Source organism: Bactrocera latifrons, unplaced genomic scaffold (assembly GCF_001853355.1).
Source record: "Bactrocera latifrons isolate USDA-ARS-PBARC rearing strain unplaced genomic scaffold, ASM185335v1 scaffold_344, whole genome shotgun sequence".
Lineage (NCBI taxonomy): Eukaryota > Metazoa > Arthropoda > Insecta > Diptera > Tephritidae > Bactrocera > Bactrocera latifrons.
The window spans coordinates 122,219-141,779 of NW_017536984.1; the positions used below are offsets into that span (position 1 = coordinate 122,219).

The window sequence follows — 19,561 nt, forward strand, 5'->3', positions numbered from 1 at the left end:
GACCAAAGTTACTAGCAACTGCCAGATGGTTCGCTAGATCGAYATAAGGTAATACCACCACATTTTTTATAATGTGTTCGATTCGCTACTTTCTAATTCTCAGTGTTTCAAAGACAACAGTTATAACTAATAAAATGATAAAAATAAAGGTATGTCCTACTCACTTACAAAATCGTGAGCTGTACTCTACTCATTTACACTCCGCGCCCATGCAAACACAGAAAACGTAGTCACGTTCTTAGGCTTCTTATTTTGGGACGCATAATTCTTATTAACATCGACTATTTTTAAATTTCATATTCATACATTATGTAAATATTGATTTGTGTGTACACAATTCGATCAGCGTACAAATTCTGAAACACTTGTGCCTCGAATCTACAATATTTGTATTTATTGCCTCCAATCAATGTTGAAAGTACAAAGCTTGCGTCAGTCAAAAGGTTAATATTTGCACAGGCTGTACGAAAGTATGAAAAAGAAGTCAATTTTTAAACACACATAATAATAAGTGCGTATATACATATATATAACATATATAAGGGTGATCCATATCGATGTCCCCAACTTTTTTAAAGAAAAAACACTGAAACTTCAAATATAATGGGAAATGTTTATTATMATTCGAAAGAACATTYTTTGGCAAATATTTTTTTAAGTTTATTCTTTCAAATGTTGGCCACGGCTAAGTCGCAGATGATCCATCCCGTTGAGTCCAATTTTCGGTGACTCGTTAGAGCATTTCGACTGGTAACTGGCCATCGACACGCGTGATGTTTTGTTTCAAGACCTGAATCGAAGGGTGTTTGGTCGCATAAACTTAAGACTTTACATATTACCACAGGAAATAGTCCAACGGCGTGATATCACATGATCTTGGCGGCCAAACGACCGATCTAAAACGTTAAATTATTTGCTCACTAAACCGAAGGGTTCTTCTYATTCCCAGATGCGATGTGAGGGAAGTGGCGCCGTCTTGTTGAAACAAATGTCTCTAAGATTTCGTGCTTCTATTTCAGGCATCAAATAGACGGTTATAACGATCGCCATTGACGACTACATTCTTACCGGCATCAATTTTGAAGTAATATAGACCTATGATTCTACCGGTTCACAAACCGCACCAAACCGTTATTTTTTCTAGATGAATGCTCTTGCACTTGATTATCTTCAGTTTGCTCTTCGTCCCAAATGCGGCAATTTTACTTGTTTACAAAGCAAAAAKGGCCCTCATCGTTGAACAAAATTTGGCTCGGATCTTCTTGGAACTTTTCAYRWCATGACAGCTCACAGTGTGAAGTTTAGAAGAACTTAAAAAAAATTTACAAAACCTCATGCAGCTAAAATATCTGAGCAGCAAAAAAATTAATTTGTCACAAGATGAAGGTAATCTAGCGTAATCTCAGCAAAATTAGTATTTGCGCTGCCTGTCACTGCCTTTAAGCAACAATATAACTGYTCAGATATATTGCAACCTCGTGTCTAAGGCATAAATTATGTTGTAGCTTAGTTGTGGAAACGCTTCGGTCAACATTTGTCTAGCGCATAGAGGCGCGTGAGCTAGTATATGAGCTGGTATATATGCATATGTACTTAAGCTATTATTAACTACTTCAGATTTTTATAGCATTGATAATGCGCAAATAAAACGTTTATGCTGTAGCACGTTTAAAATGTCTTGGCGCAGGCTAAAAATAATAATAACAATAACAAACATGRACACAGTGTGAGCTTGTATTTTTATTTTTGTATGTTGTTTATTAGAGTTCGCGCTGTCATGCGCTGGGTTTCGCTGATTTTCAGCAAATAGTCATGCAATTAGCTTAATCGAGTATTAGCATCAGCTTTCAGACAACCGCTTAATTAAGTCAATTAACAATTTCATATTTTCTACACATAAAATTTCCAATTTTTTCAACGATTTCATCACTTATCACTCACATTTTCCCTTAAAAAATATTACCGCTCATTGTGGTAGGCTTTTAAATATGGCGTGGCTTTCCAAAACCCAGAAAAACAAAAATAGACGCAATCAAAAGCCGGAAAATTAAACGTGTGCAGCAAGTAAAACATTTTCGCAACAATAAAAACAAACAAAAAACAAGACATCAATCAGGCACAGACCTCTAGTCTACACAGCAGCTGATGCTTGCCAAATTGGGTGGCCAGTGTTTCCCTTGGGTTTAAAATATGCAAAAAAAGGGGAAGACCACAAAAAACACAGAGGCTACACAAACAGCTAAACATCAATCAAAATTAATAGACGGAAATAAAAGGAGAGCGAATGCAATGCGATAAGCCACTCACTTCAACAATGTAAAAACAGAAATTTTTAAAAGCAAAGATAACAATTTCGTAAACAAATACAGGAGCTGACAATTTGAAAGATTACGGCACTTTTTAATGTTTTATTTACTGGCTTGTAAAGTGTTTGAATTGGCAGAACGTTTGAGTATTACTTATGTAAGTAAATGATCATACGTAGGTTGCATTTTATATTCCGGAAATTAGACACACTAATGTTGTTAGCTGGCAACCTACAACTTTGTCGTTAAGTTTGGTATTTTTGTTGTTGTACATACTCAGAACGTTTTGGCATACGRGCGCTATTTATGTTGTTTAAAGKAACATGAAATGTTCATCTCGGCCGATTCACCAAATKTTACAGAGTGGTGAGTCGAAGACACTATAAGAGTTGTTCAAGCAAATTAKCAGCACTTGCCTTGCAACAATTTGCTAACAGGTCTTTTGATATTTAAGGTTTTGTATAAYGATTTTTTCTTTGTTCCCGAAACTCTTTCTTTCCCGACAAAAAGCATATATATAACTCTTTAGTTTCAAGACATATGATTTCTATCGCCAAAACGGATMACTTCACCAAGATAATGCAAGTGCTCAGACATCGACTGAAACATCTGCATTTGGAGAACTCTTTTTACTCCCCTACGTAAAAAATAAACTAAGAGGATTTTTTGGAGATMCCTYAATCAGAGTAGCAAAARTGCTTCGATAATTGGTTCAAACGTATGCAAAAGTGTATAAATCTTAATGGACAATATTTTGAAAAATCATTTTTGTTGATTATTATATGCTTTTGTTGTTCTTCCTTTTCTTTAATAGTGTAAACACCATTTACAACAGCGCGCCAGTCGTTTTCCTTTTAGTTTTTGGCGCCGATTGGAAATACTAAGCGAAGCCATGTCCTTCCTCAGCAGTTTTTTCCAACGAAGTGAAAGTTTTCCTTTTCCTCTGCTTCCCCCGGCGGGTACTGCGTCGAAAACTTTCAGAGCTGGAATGYTTTCAATCMTTCAGACGACATGACCAAGCCAGCGTAGCCGCTGTCTTATAATTAGTTCCACCGAATGCGGTATTCGCAGTGRCCAATGCGCAAAAGAYMAAACATCTTCCTCAGAACCTTTCTCTAGAAAACTCGTAACGTCGACTCTTCAGTTGTTGTCAYCGTCCAAGCCTCTGCACCRTATAGCAGGACGGGAATAATGAATGACTTATACAGTTTTGGTTCTCGTTCGTCGAAAGAGGACTTTACTTCTCAATTGCCATTCAGTCAGAAGTAGCTCTTGTTRGCAAGATGGTATTTTGAGTTGGATTTCGAGGCTGACATTCTTGTTACTCTTGGTACTGGTTCAAAGCTAGGCGAAATTATCTACGACTTCGAARTTATAACAGTCAACAATGACGTGGGAGCCAAGTTGCAGGCTAYTTGTTTGATGACAGGAGTAATTTCGTCTTGCCCTCGTTCACTACAGACCATTGGCTTTGCTTCCCTATCCTTTCTTAAGAAACTATAACGAATGACGCGGTTGTTGAGGCGAATTATGYCAATATCATCGGGGTATRCCAGCAGCTGTACACTCTTATAGAAGATGGTATCTTCTCTATTTAGTTMTACAACTCAAAATATTTTCTTCAAAAGTTGATTRAAGAAGTTTGATTTGATTGAAGAATTAGTTTTGCGGGGATTTGCTTTTGTGCTCTAAACTCGAAATATGAAAGGCCATAAGTCAACAGCGTATGAAAACTAACATCTCCCAAACCTTGCAACGTGACGAATCGAACAAACAACTAAGGTAAATAATAAACCTTTCAAACAYGTGACATTTGAGGTGAATCACTGAAGTGTTATCCAAACTACATATTCTATATAACCGGCGTAATTACTATGTGTATAAAAATAATACACTTTACCAAAGCAAATTACGACAATAACAGTCAATATGTAAAAATCAGTACGACGATGCTTCACTAAAGCTTTATGTACCAAATAATTTTGTTGCCAACTGCTTTTAATTTAGCACAACAAAAACAAGTTAGCKTCTATCAATTTCATAAGCCCTAACATTGTTTCGCCTAATCAAAGGTGGCGAGGTTGMCTAATCACTAAATATGCGCCATAATGATAAAAGTAGTCTATCGTTTGGGGAGTATTTCTATTTCGCGAATCTTTAATTTCCGTCAAACAAATACCAAACAAGAATTGTTAATAATACTAAACTCACACACAGCTATGTATGTATATATTTGCACACAGACAGGTATTAATCACATATTGATTAGTACTAAAAAATATATATTTCGCAATGCGACTTAATAAGAAGTCTGACAAAAGCATATTGATAAGAACTTCTTCATACAGTGGGTATATACCGGCGTTATTTATATTTATTATGCCGGTAATAGCTAAATCAACTCGTATTGATAACACTTTCGGGACGTCACTAGTAAGTTCAATTCGAACATGTGTCAGCGGTATGGCGGAAATTAAAATTTGGCAACAATAAAAGATATAGTATATATATGAATAACGTCTTCTATTGGATTGACGTCATCGGTGATRCTACGCTTGTTTGYAGGTTAACGGACTCAGTCAGGGAARGTTATGTGCGTTAACRCTTACTTTAAAATGAACAAATTTGAGATACCGAAGAATARAATTACGCAAACTTTATTGAAAAAATTTGTTCGAAAATACGTTTTTTGTATTAACGCTAGAAGAGTCAGGGTGAGTTAAAATAGTATAACTGTCAAACTTTCTTAACAATTGTCAACAAAGACATTTCTTACAATCGTTCATGACGTCACCATGCAATATATTTTGCTGGCAAACTCCAAAAGCGGTGATGAATTGCAGCTGTCACAATCTCTATTTGTAAAGTTTTTAATAACAGTGACTAACGTTGAACGCTCGTAATCATAAAACTTATGAAAACTGGCCCAAAACTRTCARTGTTGTATGCGTCAGAACTTTAGTSCCGCTTCTTAGCAGTAAGMTATGGCTATACTCCTTAATGCTATTATGACGAATTTTTATTTACGTTGAATAATTAACTATGCCTTATTTGCACTATGATTTAGACAGGCTTTTCTACTAGTACATATGTGCATTTATCTATAGCTTAAAATATTATTTAATAACACTGACAATTGTTGCTATTTTTAAATATTATTAAAATATTATTTAATAACACTGACTATTGTTGCTATTTTTAAAAGCAATTAGCGCCGTTAATACTCGAATTACTCACAAAAGTGAAGATTAAAATTTAATAATAGTAAAAGCTATATGTTTATATGAGTTTACATATAAAGTACATATCTACATACATATATATGCGTTACTTTATGCTGATTATAATTCATTTATGTTTGATTTCGCATACATATCATTTTTTAATTCAAAATTATCTCGCGTTTATAAATTTCCATTGACACGTAAATCTCTGCCAATTTTACGAGTTTATTACGGCAATAAAACGAGTATTTGCTTGAAATTAAAGCCGCAGGTACCCATCACATTTGGCATTATCGCCGATGCGTCGTTAGTAGGTACTCACGAATAGAAGTCACATGAAATAATTTGTGTGTATTAATGTAAATATGTATGCAAGGGTATGGGAATATCACGAAGAAACCGCACGACTGCGTCTCATGCTTCAAAATTAATCGCGGTGCGAGTGCATACATGTGTTTGTATATATAGACATATTTAGAGATTGGTATCTAAATACATTTAATTGAACTGAAAGATTACGAAAAATTGTGCGTCTTAAGTACTTGCCTTTTAAATTTTGATTTATTTCGTATATTTGGAAGTATTTTCTATGAAAACATCAACTTATCTAGAGTCATTGTTCAACTAACCGCCCTCASCTCTATTAAAGCGATAATTTAGATCGATTAACCATACTTACAAAAAATCTTAATTTACTACATTCATTCTTAATTGAAAGCATATCGAGTTGAAATAGTAACGCAAAACTGCGGGTCGTTGTCCAGGCTATAAATTTGGTTGTGATTATTGATAAAATAACAATCAGCTGATGAATTTCAATTATACTAAGTTGTATGGTAAAGACAATCAGACCAGATAGAACGATTTACCCGGTTGCAAAAGTCATCTGCAAAACGATTGATCAAAAGTACACAAAATTCTTATTGGCACTCGATAGAAGAGACTATAGGAACATGATACTAACTGGTCACTGTCTGCTGGCGACATACGCCCGCAAGATGAGGCTGAAAGATTGAGAAGACTGCAGGAAATGCCTAGATCAGGGCACCAGAAAAACAATGGAGCATATCTTTTGGACTTGTTCCGCTTTGGCAAGACTGCGCTGTAAGCATCTGGGGTCCCCACGGTATGTTACACTAGAGGATCGATAGTAAGGCCGCAGAATCTGTTAAAATTCGCGTCAAACGCAGGCACCATAAAAGAAGACTACTTATCTTGGACCTAAAAAAGAACTTCTTCTTGTATCCCAAAGGGCCGAAACTTGTCCAAGCGCGGCTTATTGGTTTATTTTAGGTGAACTTTTTTTGAACAAAAATCGAGAAAGTTGAATGGCTCTGTTTGTGGAAAGAGTATTAGCAAATTAAGCGCCATAAGATACATATGTGCTCACTCTATGAATCCATATAGAAATATTTTTTTGTTATATATATTTTTGAGTCAACAGGCGTCTTATATTTTTATTTAAGTCTTTTCGGTTTTTTTTTTTTTTTTGTTTTTTTTGATGACGGTTAATTTAATTTTAAGTCTGCATATATTTTTCATAAATATTTTTTTATGTTTACTTAATATTGCACACTTGCAAATAATGAAAACAAAGCTTTCAAAGCAAAGCTCCAACAAATCTCGAACAAATTACTCATATTTACCGATATTAGGAGTCTGCAGAGAAATACACAATTTTTTTAAAGAAAATATATATTATATTTAATAGCAAAAAATAAAAAACCAAACAAATAAGGATTAAAATTAACGCACAACACTGAAGTTAGGCCTTCCTAAACCAACAATAGTTTAAGCTGTTCAGCGCACTGTTATCTTGCAAGCAACTAACAGATGCCATAAATCAGAGAATGTTAATTAACATTACAGGTTATCAACAGTAACATTCTGCGGTGAGATGTTGAAAGGCCAAAGAGCGCTTTAAATAAAAATATTTTATTTTAATTATTAAAGTTCACAGGCCAAATTTCAAAATCGAATTTCGCATTTTACTTAAATTACAAAGTCAAAAATAGCACTTATATTTAAATTACTGATTGAGAGTGATCGATTGCTGTCAACATGAGTGGCGTCCGCGCAATTGAAATCCAGTTAAAACAGTTATGCCTGCACGCGTTAATTATTATATATGTAGGCGTTAATTAAAAACTTAGGTAATTGGAAATATTTTCATACAGATTATTTACGAATTTTTGATCGATTGCCGCGCGATATTTTATGTTCATTTAATTGAAAGACTTGCGAAAAATGTCAATAATAAATACAGAAATTGAATGTTTACTTGTTTGGCGCGCCACAAAAGCATGAACTTATACATTGACTATGAAAAATCTACAAGTACACACGTCAAACATTACTTATTTATGTAATTGTTCACCTATTTATTAAAAGTGGTTTCTACCTAGCGCATTTAAGACAAAACGTTTACTCATGCTTTCTTCTAAACAAACAATTCGTAGGTTTTCTTTAAAATTCGCGAGCGTCAGCCAAATTGACCATAAAAGTAGCAGATATACAAATATCCGATTCTAAATAAATATATGTGCTCTTATACCCTTATGATTGTCTAAGTAATTCACCGCGCTTCAGCTTGTTGTCTTATTCAACTTTTTTTTTATAATTGTTCTTTTTCTTTTCTTCTCATGTATTTATGTATATACTGTACTTCACAACTCTTTGTTAAGGTGGAATTATATTTATTACGCCAACGTCGCCCTTATCAAATATTCATGCTAATTTCATTGATATTTCGAAAAGCCAACAGGAAGCGTTCGTTCTGGGCCATAGCTTGCAAAGCCCGCACACCTTTCACAATAATTAATTATTTTTTTCTCTTTGAATATATTTAACTCGAAAAATGATGAAATATTTTTCAATTTTAATTAATTTATTTTGGGCTCCATTAAAATTGATTATATTGACTTTAATATTAATAATGAAAAATATTTCATTGTTAGCATATATTTATCTAGAGTATTCACTATTTTTAGCTGTGATGTTGTCATTTTGATACCTCAGCTTATTTTTAGAAAACCGTATCGTCATATTTATATTTAAGCCAACTTAAGCTTTGAGCACTTTATGAACACAGACGAAATCCAAACAAGATAAGGATGAGAAGTTTAAATTTATACCCAGAACAAGGTGTATGATTGCACAACAAATAATATAAGAGTTAAGTACTTAATTTTTTTATTTTATTTTTTTTAATTTTTGTGGCAATATAGCAGACAATTAGCAGTATTTTGACCACCATTCTCAATACCAAAATCCATCACTGGGCACGGCAAGCGGGTCTGGGGTTGAATCCGGAGAAAATGGATCTGCTGGTGTTCACAAGAAAACACAAAATTCCCTTCTATAAATGGGACACAACTTTCYCTCAAGGACCGCATAAAGTACCAAACTGTTGTGTTTTCAACTTAGAAAGAATGTTCAAACTAAACATAGGAAAATATATCTAATGTAAAGGTATGTTAGCTACGCGCAACACTCTAAACATCTCATCTGATGGCTCGAAAACGGACGATGGAGTTGGTCTGCAAATATACTGTCCAGAGTTAGGCATAAGGCAAACTTTTATGTTGCCGGACCATTGCAGTATATTTCAAGCTGAGGACTTTGTTATTGCGAAAGTGGCGGAGCTGGTCTCTAATGCACCTGCAGGCAAATTCAGAGCCAACATCTACGCAAACAGCCAAGTAACAATCAAGGCAGTAACCTTGTACCCCATATCGGCCAGAAGTGTCTKGGGAAGCAGGGCAGCCGTAGAAAGTGTTGCCAGAAGTAAGCAACTTCGCTTCAACTGGATGACAGGCAACAAGTGAAGGCAATAAAACATTGGACGAGATTGCAAAGAACGATGTACGACTAACATCCGCAAACGAAATGAAAACGAAAATCAACATTGGAAAGCAGGGCAGCAGGGACCCATGACCATGACCATATACGACGATCTCGGCAGAAGTATGGTGAAGAAAATCAAGACCCGATGAAACGAGCTACGTGGGTGCAAAACTGCAAAAGTCATGTGYCAAACAGTAGTTTTGAAGTTCACAAAATTCTTATTGGCACTCGATAAAATAGATTTTAGGACATGATGGGAATACTAAGTCAACTGCAAAATAGTAAATCAGAATTACACAAAATTTTTATTGGCACTCGATAGAAAAGGCTGGCGACATACGGCCGCAAGATGAGGCTGGCATATCAAGAAAACTGCAGGAAACTGCAGGAAAACGATGGAACATCTCTTATGCACTTCTCCCACATTGGCAAGACTACGCTGTAAGCATCTTCGGTCCGCACAGTATGATACACTGAAGAAGGTATGGACAGTTAGGCCCCAGAGCCTATTACCCTATCACCCTAAACCACCCCTCTTAGACATAGCTAGTGAACTCCATTTGATATCGTGGCTTATTGGCCTWCCTGATAAACCTAACCTAAAATAACTTAAATCACAAACCTAACCTATGTAAACAAGAAATTTTTATTACACTTAATGTTAAGAACTGTATAGCAGTTGAGCTCAATCCTCGGAGCGAAATTTTTGTGAAAGTGTCACAACAACAAAATTAAGATTTACTGTATTTTACAACAAACACATTAAATTTTGCCACTCTCCATAAAACAGTGTCAAATATTTCGTAAAGCTTTGTCTACGCTCAATCGCTCATTTTAAGTGCCGCTTTTGTTTGCTACTGTAATTGCGAAAAACCATAAAAATTATTTTTATAGCATTTTTAATTACATAGACACAAATTGCGTACTTCCTGCAATTTCCTTGCGACAGTGAAGCCTGGATATGTGAGGCAAATTAAATTGAATTAATGGATCACGATTTTTCATTTTCAAATTTATATATTAAATCTTAGTGGAAAGGGTGTGTTAATGTTTTCAGGGACGTAGAGATAAAATTGGGACTCAGTAATGATTGTGGGGAATTTTTGGGAGAAAAAAATATAAAAAAAATGGTTGCGGAGCACCAGGCAGCCAAAGTTAAAACTTTTTTCTTGCGTTTAACTGTAAGTGATTAATATTATATGTTACTATATTCATGTAAATGAAACATATTTCTTCGGAAGCATGTAAATATGTCTTGGCATATATATGACAATTATATTTTGCGAAAACCGGTAGTGATCTACATTATTACTCTGTTTGATATATGCTGAGGTTGTTGAAATTTCACTGAAGTTTGCGATGAGTGAACTATGAAGACCACTTACGAAGGGAAATCATCCAACGAAGTACCACTGTTATATATTGGCCTTAATTTATGAGCACATTTACCTGTGTAACATACATACATATAAAATATATACATATATGTACATTAAGGTGGTTCATTTAAAACCTTTTTTATGTCTTCGCGGGCACATGAAAATTTTGTTTTTTAAGTGGAAAAAAAAATCCCGAAAATTTGAGCACTTAATTTTGACTTAGGTACTACTTTCAGATTTTCAAGTTTTCCAAAATTCATTAAAATCAAAAATTGATAAGAAATAATTTTTGAAAAAATTTAATAAAATAAAAAACTGATATAAAGTCGTTGATCCAAGTTTTAAATACAAAAATTTCATTAAAACCTTTTTTTTTAATTAAATCGCTTATATTACTGAAATAAATCACTTTTATGACATAACTGTGTAGAAATTTTTTGGCAGAAAGTTTATTTCTTACAGYTCTTTGGAATTTGTTCGATAAAATCAGTTGTTTACTCATTTTTCTTTTAATATGTGTAAAAAGCGAAAACGAATCGAAAAGGAAGTTAATATGGAGGGCAAAAATTTTCAGAAATTTTTTTTCTCCTATAATAAGCAAAATTTTCATGTGCTTGCGAAGAAAATAACAAAAAAATGTTTTAAATACAATACCCTAATGTATCGCACTTATAAATATCGAATATCTATAAACATAAGTAAGTCGTTTTGCCCGCCAGCAAAGCCATCAAACTGACCTTTCTCCGTTGCCAATTATATTTGCTATTGTACAAGCATTTTCTTGTATTGCAATTATTCAATTTTTATTGATTTGCCAATTGATCACTTGTACAACCTGTTTAGTTGATCTTCACAGCAACCTCTTTCAATTGAAATGCAGCCACACAAACAAATCACAAACAAATTGTTATCTACTACTTTTATTTGCTCGCTTGTTACTTTCCATCGCTTGAATTCCCCTTTTATGCAAATTACTATGGATTTCGCATGAAACGTTTTTAATTAAATATGCAAAACGTGTGGCTCGACACATTAGCCTGCTGTCATATAAAGCGACATACGGCGTCACCATTGCGGCAAATAAAAAAGAGCAAAACCAATGCGAAATAACAACTAAACGACGTCCGCTTGGTGGTCCAAGGTGCAAACAATATTGAGTCATTCAACTGTGGCACCTAACAATATACATATATGTATGTATGTATGAATATATGCAAATATAAATTCAGCAAACTGATAATTTCTCAAGAAAAAAACATAAAAATTTGAAAAACATATACATATACACTCAGATATAGCAAAACATTATAAATAATGTATACTTATTTTTTAGTACAATTTTGCATTAAAACCGCATTTTAGCATAAATATGCACAGTGTGTATAAGAAATACTCGCCTTAATGCCGTTGTCAACTGTCGCATTTAATATTTACTTTATAAGATTATACGAAAATTTTTTCCAACTTACTCATCGCTTTTGAAATAGAAAATAAGAAATAAAAAACACTCAAAAAATTGCTCACTTTTTTCCCAACTAATTTTAAATAACATATCAATTATCATTTATGTTAGCATTCATAACAATATTCTGCTACATATTAACATTTGTTAACATCCATAACAGTATTCTGCTATGTTAGCACATATATGCGCTCACGTTTTTTAAATAAAGAATAGTGCAGCATTCCGAGTTTTGAAATATTCGCTGAAGTAACACAACAGAGAGCGAATACAGTAGTGCGCGAGCAGGTGCACGAATGAGAGTATAAACGAACGAGCGCTGCAAATAAGGTCAGTAGGAAAAGGCAGTGTGGTCAGTGACCTTTTTGGTTTTTAAATTTTTGTTTTGCTTAAAATAAAATTGGTATACTGAATTCTTGTATAGCACTTCTCAATAACACAAAAATAAAATATTTGCATTAAATTTATTAGAGAGAAATATACTTAGATTTAAGAATTTCAAACTTGATTATACACAGTGATTAACTAGCTCGTACTATTAAAACAACTTAAAGACGTTAGAGGTTAGGTTAAGTTAAAAAATCGATCTTAAAAGGGATCTCATTTGAACAGCTTAGAACGCCGCTCGGTTGAAATATATAAAACTCCTATATATTAGATAGTAAGACCCTTACAAATCGCCTTGAGCCTATCACATTCATATGCCTAATGTAAGCTGCGCCTATGTCCTCTGATGCGTAGAAAGCAATACTACTCTCACAAAGCCATTAGCAATATCGCAGGATAATTCAAGTACCGGTACTTTTGTCAATAGCCTTTTTTTGACAGTTCACGCGTGAGTTGTTTCAAGCTGTCATGTTATTTTTGTTCAGTATTGTTTGGTATTTCATCATGGAAGTCTTACCATACCCAAACAACGTTTGCAAATCATTCAACTTTATTACGAAAACTCACGATCTGTAAAAACTGTGTTCCACGCGCTTCGCTCAAATTATGGTCAACAAAATCGGCCTACTGAGCGCACTATACGCTACACCACCACCTATCCCGGGACCCAACATCCATTATTGGATAACATTCGACCGAATAGGAGACGTCCAGCACCCAGTGAAGGATATAAGGCATCCGTAGCTTAGAGTGTACAGGAATACCGTGGAGAGTTGATTCGGTGCCATTCGCCGCAACTCGGACTAACGTGTGGAACAACTTGGTGAATTTTACGTCGAGATCTTAAATTGAAAGCGTAAAAAATACCAACTTGTGGAAGAACTGAAACCGTTCAATCTTTCCAAGCTAGATCGCTTCGCTCTATGAGCTCTTGAACAGTTCTAAGAAGATCTGACGATCTATGGACTCTTGTAAAGTTCAAAGAAGATCCGACGTTTTCGAGCCAAATTTTGTTCCACGAAAAAAAAAGATAATTTCCACATTTTGGACGAAGAGCAACCTGAATAGATGCAAGAAGTGATATTTCCCCAGAAAAAAAAACAACGGTTTGGTATGGTTTGTGGGTCCGATGATTCTACTGACCCACAAAACACACCAAACCGTTATTTTTTTCATATCCAAAAATGATGCCGGTGAGAACGTAACCGTCAATGGTAACCTTTATCGTGTCATGATAACCGGCTATTTGATCTCTGAAATAGAAGCTCGTGTTCTCGGCGACATTTGGTTTCAGCAAGACGGCGCCACTACCCACACATCGCGTCAATCAATGGACGTATTGAGAGTACATTATGGTGAACAGATAATTACAGGTTCCGGTTCGATTTTAAGGTCACCAAGATCTTGTGATATTTTTTCTATGTGTATGTGTAAAGCATAAAGTCTATACAGACAATCTCGCTTCGATTCAAGCCTTTGAACCTCTTGGACATCAAGAGTGTCATTCGCCAGTTACCGGTCGAAATGCTCTAACGAGTCATCGAAAATTGGACTCAACGGATGGACCATCTGAAACGTAGTTACGGCCAACATTTGAAAGAATAATCTTCAAAAAATATATGACAAAGAATGTTCTTTCGAATGATAATAAGCATTTACACAGTCAGCGGCCTCAACCATATCAAGCAAAGAACAAAAATGAAAGATAAACTTTGAAATATTTCATGAAGAACAGAGAATGCAAAGAAATCTCTTCAAACACTGAAAGATAACGGCTTCCAAGGCTATTTCTCATGATAGCAAATTCTTAAGACGCTTTGCGGAAGTAAATGAGCATACAGATAAATTGCTAAGTAGATAAGAACTACTTACGAGTATAAAGTAGTCTATATTGTTTTAAATAAATACGAATGTGCATAACAATTATATTTTTAAAGCCCGAAATCTACCTGAATCTTTTTCAAATATTTTATATAAGTGTGAGTAAGATTATCTGAGTATATCTAGATTGAATTTCAAGAACGCTTACCCATACATCGCATCGACCAGATCGCGTTCCCACGTCATTAGTCGCTTCATTTTGGCGGCTACTGTCTCTGAGCGCGTTAACGTCGCCGTTGTGGCAATTTTGTTGCCGGCAAGGGGCACTGTGAATTGTACCGTGATGGCGGGGAAGATTCGACGGTTTACGAAAAGTACACACTAATATGTACTTTTATTTAACGGTTGTTATGTTGTTGTTGTGTGGATAGTATAAAAACAACTAACTGTTGAGACAACAAAGACGAAGTGCCCGTTCGCGCAGTTATAGTTGAATATATAATTTTGGCAGTACCGTAAAGTCACTTTGTTGTTTATGTTCTATGTTGCGCTTTAATTAGCCACTTTAATCAGCCAATTGCGCTTAAGTTTCCGTAATTTTTGTAAAAAAAAAACTTGTTTGTTGTGCGTTTTGCAGTCTTTACAGCGTCTCCAAATCCACTTAGAGTACAAGGTGTTGAAGCTGTAATATTTTTACAGCTTTTGTTGTTGAATTTTTGGATGTTGTTGTATTTTACTGTTGATTTTGTATTTTTAAATGTTGTTGTATTTTATCTATTTTGTTGTAGTAAGTAAAAACTTTTGTTGTTGTATTTTATTTATGTTGTTGTAGTTTTTACAAAATTTTTAGTTGTTGTTTTTCCGATGTTTTGTATAAACTTAGTGCAAAAACTTTTTTTGATATTACGTTTTCAATGCAAAATTTTGTTGGTATTTACTTTTTAGTTGCCACTTCAGACCCTTGTTGCAGCCATACCTCGTATKTCATATGCTACTTGGCTTTGTGCTAAATTTGCAGCTTGTTCTAGTTCTCATTTTGTTTGTTCAGTGTTTTTGTTTTGTTTGTAAACTTGCAGCTGCCTTGGCACTGACACGCGTAGGTTTAGCTCTGTATATATGTATATTATATATGTATGTGTGTATGAATTATTTTTTGGCTGCAATTGCTAAGGATTTCATAAGGTTTGTTGAGGTTAATAAAAGGTGTGGTTCAATCAATTGCGCAATTTTATTTCAAATTTCAAGTGGTGATTTGCTAATATATATGTATGTAGATTTATATGTGTTGGTAGTTGCATGACTCATACGAAAAGAAGCTTGGTAATTGTTGTTGTTATTCCCTGAAGAATGTACATATGTGACCTGATCTACGAAAAGGGAGTTTTCTGGGAAACAACTGTTAAAAATCTCATTTTCCATCCGAATCAACTAAAAAGTGAAAATTGATTTTTTGGATTTTTTGACACCTAAGCCCCCTTTCCGTAGACCAGGTCACGTATATTAAGTTTGCCACGAAGTTCTTAATGCACAGTAGGAAACGTCGGAGGCTCTAAAATATTTATGTATACGATTATATTTATATAAAAGATCGCCATAATGAGCTGAGTCGATTTAGCCATGGTCGTTTGTTTGTATAAACGCGAACTAGTCTAAATTCTTAAGATATCGAACTGAAATTTTGCACACACGCTTTTCTCTCCAAAAAAATGCACATTTGTTAGTAACGCCAAAATCGGACGACTATAGCATATAGCTGCCATACAAACTGGACGATCGAAATCAAGTGTTTGTAAGGAAAGTTTTTTCATTTGAAGAGATATCTTCTAGAAATTTCGCTGGGATTATTGTCTGCAACAATTACGTAGTTTGCGAAGAAATTGTTCAGATCGGTTCACTATAGCATATAGCTGTCATACAAAGTTAACGACCTGAAAGTAGTGCCCGTATGGAAAACTTTTTCGTTTGTCGAGATATCTTCAGGAAATTTAAGAAGAATTATTGCCTAAACAAATAATTTAATATCCGAAGAAATTCTACAAATATAAATATTAATCAAACTCAAGTCCTTGTACGGAAAACTTGTTTAATTTACGAGATATCTTCATGAAATTTCGCACTCATTATTTTTTGGGACAACTACGGAATTTGTGAAGAAATTGTTCATATCGGACCACTATGGCATATAGCTGCCGTGCAAACTGATCGATCAAACTCTAGTCCTTGTATGGAAAACTTTTTTATTTGACACTAAAGCATATAGCTGGCATACAAACTGAACAATCAAAGATAAATATCTTCTTATATGGCAATGTGTTTCAAAAGCGCAACTTTGCAAGGCATTATAACTTCGGTGTAGCTGAAGTCAAATTTTTTTCTTGTTTTTGTTAGGCAGTCGCTTTAGGTGAGATTTTAATTTTCTCTACAATCACTGGATTTGTACAATAACAGTTTGTGGTATTACCATAAATTACTACACATGTATATAGACTAATTAATTGAAGTTTTGTAGGTTTTGTTGTTGTAAAGTTTTACAAACAACACCGTAATTATATAATTTAACGTTGTTTTGCTATTGGTAATTTTCAGTTATTTTAAAAAAGCTGTTTTTAGCTTTTGTTAGTATCGCTGGTTGTATATTTTCTTTTTTTTCTTATTAATTTTTTTTTTTTACCTCACTTTTCTTTGAATTCTCTATATACATATAGACACACGTATATAAGACTTAATTTTCATAAATTGTCAACAACTTGATAATATTGCAYAAACAATTATTTTAAAAATTATTTGCACGCACTTTAAAACAGCCTTGCACTTTTCATCTGCCAGTTGATACACTTGCGTGCAACACACTTTTCCTTTCACCTGATAAATTTACAAATAACTTTTGGCAATCACTATCACTAACCGCATAGCAATTAACAATTTTTGAGATACAAATTTTTCGACACGAAAATACAAAAATATAAATCTGTTTCGTGTCAAGAGGAAAAAGCGCGATCTTCGACGACAAACGAATGCGTACTAGTACAAGTGCCACAACAAATGTGCGAGCGCGTTTTATTCAAAAAAAAATCACTTCAACTTAATACAAGCAACAATAACAATAAAAAAAAACGAACGACACCGGTACTGATTTTTTTCACAAATTCATGCCATTCAAACTCACTACACAACGATATTTATACAAGTATGCTGAAATACATACTATATACGTAAGTATGCATGTATGTATGTATGTATGCGCATTGAATATATTTTGCTCCAACTGAGCGGCGAGCAACGAGTGACGAATCGTTGCTGTAGTTGTTGGTCAACATTAAGGGAGAAATAATTTCGCATGATTTTTTATTCACTTTGGTACTTTGTGTTAGAGGACAGTACGCTTGCTCATGCCGTACGCCAATCGCGACAAATCGCAACTTCTGCTGTCAAACAAATAAACGAGCGCGCAAATTGGTACAACAAAAACAGCAGCAACAACAACAACTTTCTTACGCGCTCACCGCGATTTTACCGAATGCGGCATAAGTTTAGTATCGCCCGTTGGTTTGGTGGAGCAGTTTGTCGCGCGAGAGTGGGCTGCGGCAGCCGGTGCTAAAAAGCACGAGTACTCTGCTTTGGCGATTTGCTCACAATACTGCAGAGATTTTTTGTTGCTAGCTGCTTTTGTTGTGCACATTTGGAGCCGTTTGCGGCTGTTATTGTTTTTGCTGTTGCGCTATCGTTGGTTGYTTGGTTGTTGGGGGGCTTTTATAGTGTGCCACTCGCATRCTCAGCGCTCTCAACGCGCTCGCGCCGCTTATTATCGCACTCTGTCCGCATTTCGCAGCAACATTTTGCTCACAGCGATCGTGTTGTTTTGATTGTATTGTTATTGTTTTGCTGTACTGCAGTAGTGCTGTTTATTTGTTTAGTATAATTTTATCAGGATTGTGTGCTTTTACACTTAACTTAGCTTCGATTGATTTTATTTACTTTTTTCTTTGCATTTCGACTTCGTGAAATCTTTGTTTGGTTTTGCTATTTTGCACCTTCGGATTTAATAATAAAGCACCGATAATGTTGCTTCTTCTAATTTGCCAGCTTTAATGTAAAGCTTCTCCTTCTTATTGGGTCATGTGTCTGGCTGTTATCAGTCAATTGGCTGACAGTTGTCAGCATCCATTGAACAGTTTTTTGATTCTTTTGAGAATTTTTTTTACACAAATTTTTTCTAAACTTTTTTATGTTTCGTGGTGTTCAACATTTTATTTTGCACTCTTGTTGACTTTTTGACAGCTCATGATCAACAGTCGTGGTATTTTACTTACGGTACAACTCATTACAAGGTATAAGAAAGAAAGCTCTCCTCTCGTTTGAAGTAAAAAATAAACAAAAACACAAGAAAAAACGTTAATTTGGTTGGACGGAAGAACGAGGGCTTCATTTTGATCGTTCAGTTTATATGGCAGCYATATGTTATAGTGGTCCGATCTGAACTATTTCTTTTGGATATTCCACTATTGAATGAGACATTGAACTGCGTCAAATTTCGAAAAGATATCTCGTGAAATAGTAAAGTTTTGCGTACAAAGATTTTATTACAAACAGTTGGCAGTTGACAGCTATTTGCTATAGTGGTCCGATAAAGGCGGTTCCGACAAAATGATTTTGTTCGCGTATAGACAGACAGGCAGACAGTCGGACGGACAGAGAGACAGACCGGCATGACTAATCAACGATCTAAGGGTGCTTCGCCTAAGTCCTAACTGTTCAAGATGCTCCAGCTGTCTACAAATGTTATTTCCTACAGGCCATGCACTTACAGGCACTAACCTTCAGTGTTGCAAATACCTCAATGTAAGTTGTTTTTTGTTGCAAACTAAATGTCTCGCCTTGAATTTGTGTGTAGTGATGCTACTGCTGGTATACAGACGCAGGCCCAAGTATCAGGCGTGCCTACATACATACATAAGTATTTATACATATATATACATATATACTATGTAAAATGTATACGGTATGTTAGCCAGCACAGCTTAATACAAAACTCATAAACACTTGTAAAGATAATTATGGGTATTTTTGAGTTTTGCAAAATAACAAAAACTAGCTCTCTTGCGCTCTCATTGCACAGGTGCCACTCTATGCATACTA

General features: G+C 34.8%; 1 protein-coding gene across 5 annotated transcripts in view; it reads right to left on the bottom strand.

Moving 5' to 3' along the window:
• LOC108971459 (G protein-activated inward rectifier potassium channel 3) overlaps positions 1 to 19,561 on the bottom strand; it is an 82,484-nt gene that overhangs the window by 32,336 nt on the left and 30,587 nt on the right. Inside the window, exon 1 of one of the 5 annotated variants that reach the window (XM_018937539.1) lies at positions 14,634 to 15,185. The exons of the other annotated variants lie outside the window; for them this stretch is intronic. Coding sequence (XP_018793084.1) covers positions 14,634 to 14,683 — 50 coding nt within the window. The 5' untranslated portion in view covers positions 14,684 to 15,185. Of the gene's footprint in view, positions 1 to 14,633; positions 15,186 to 19,561 lie in introns of those variants that run through there. 5 annotated transcript variants of the gene reach the window in all.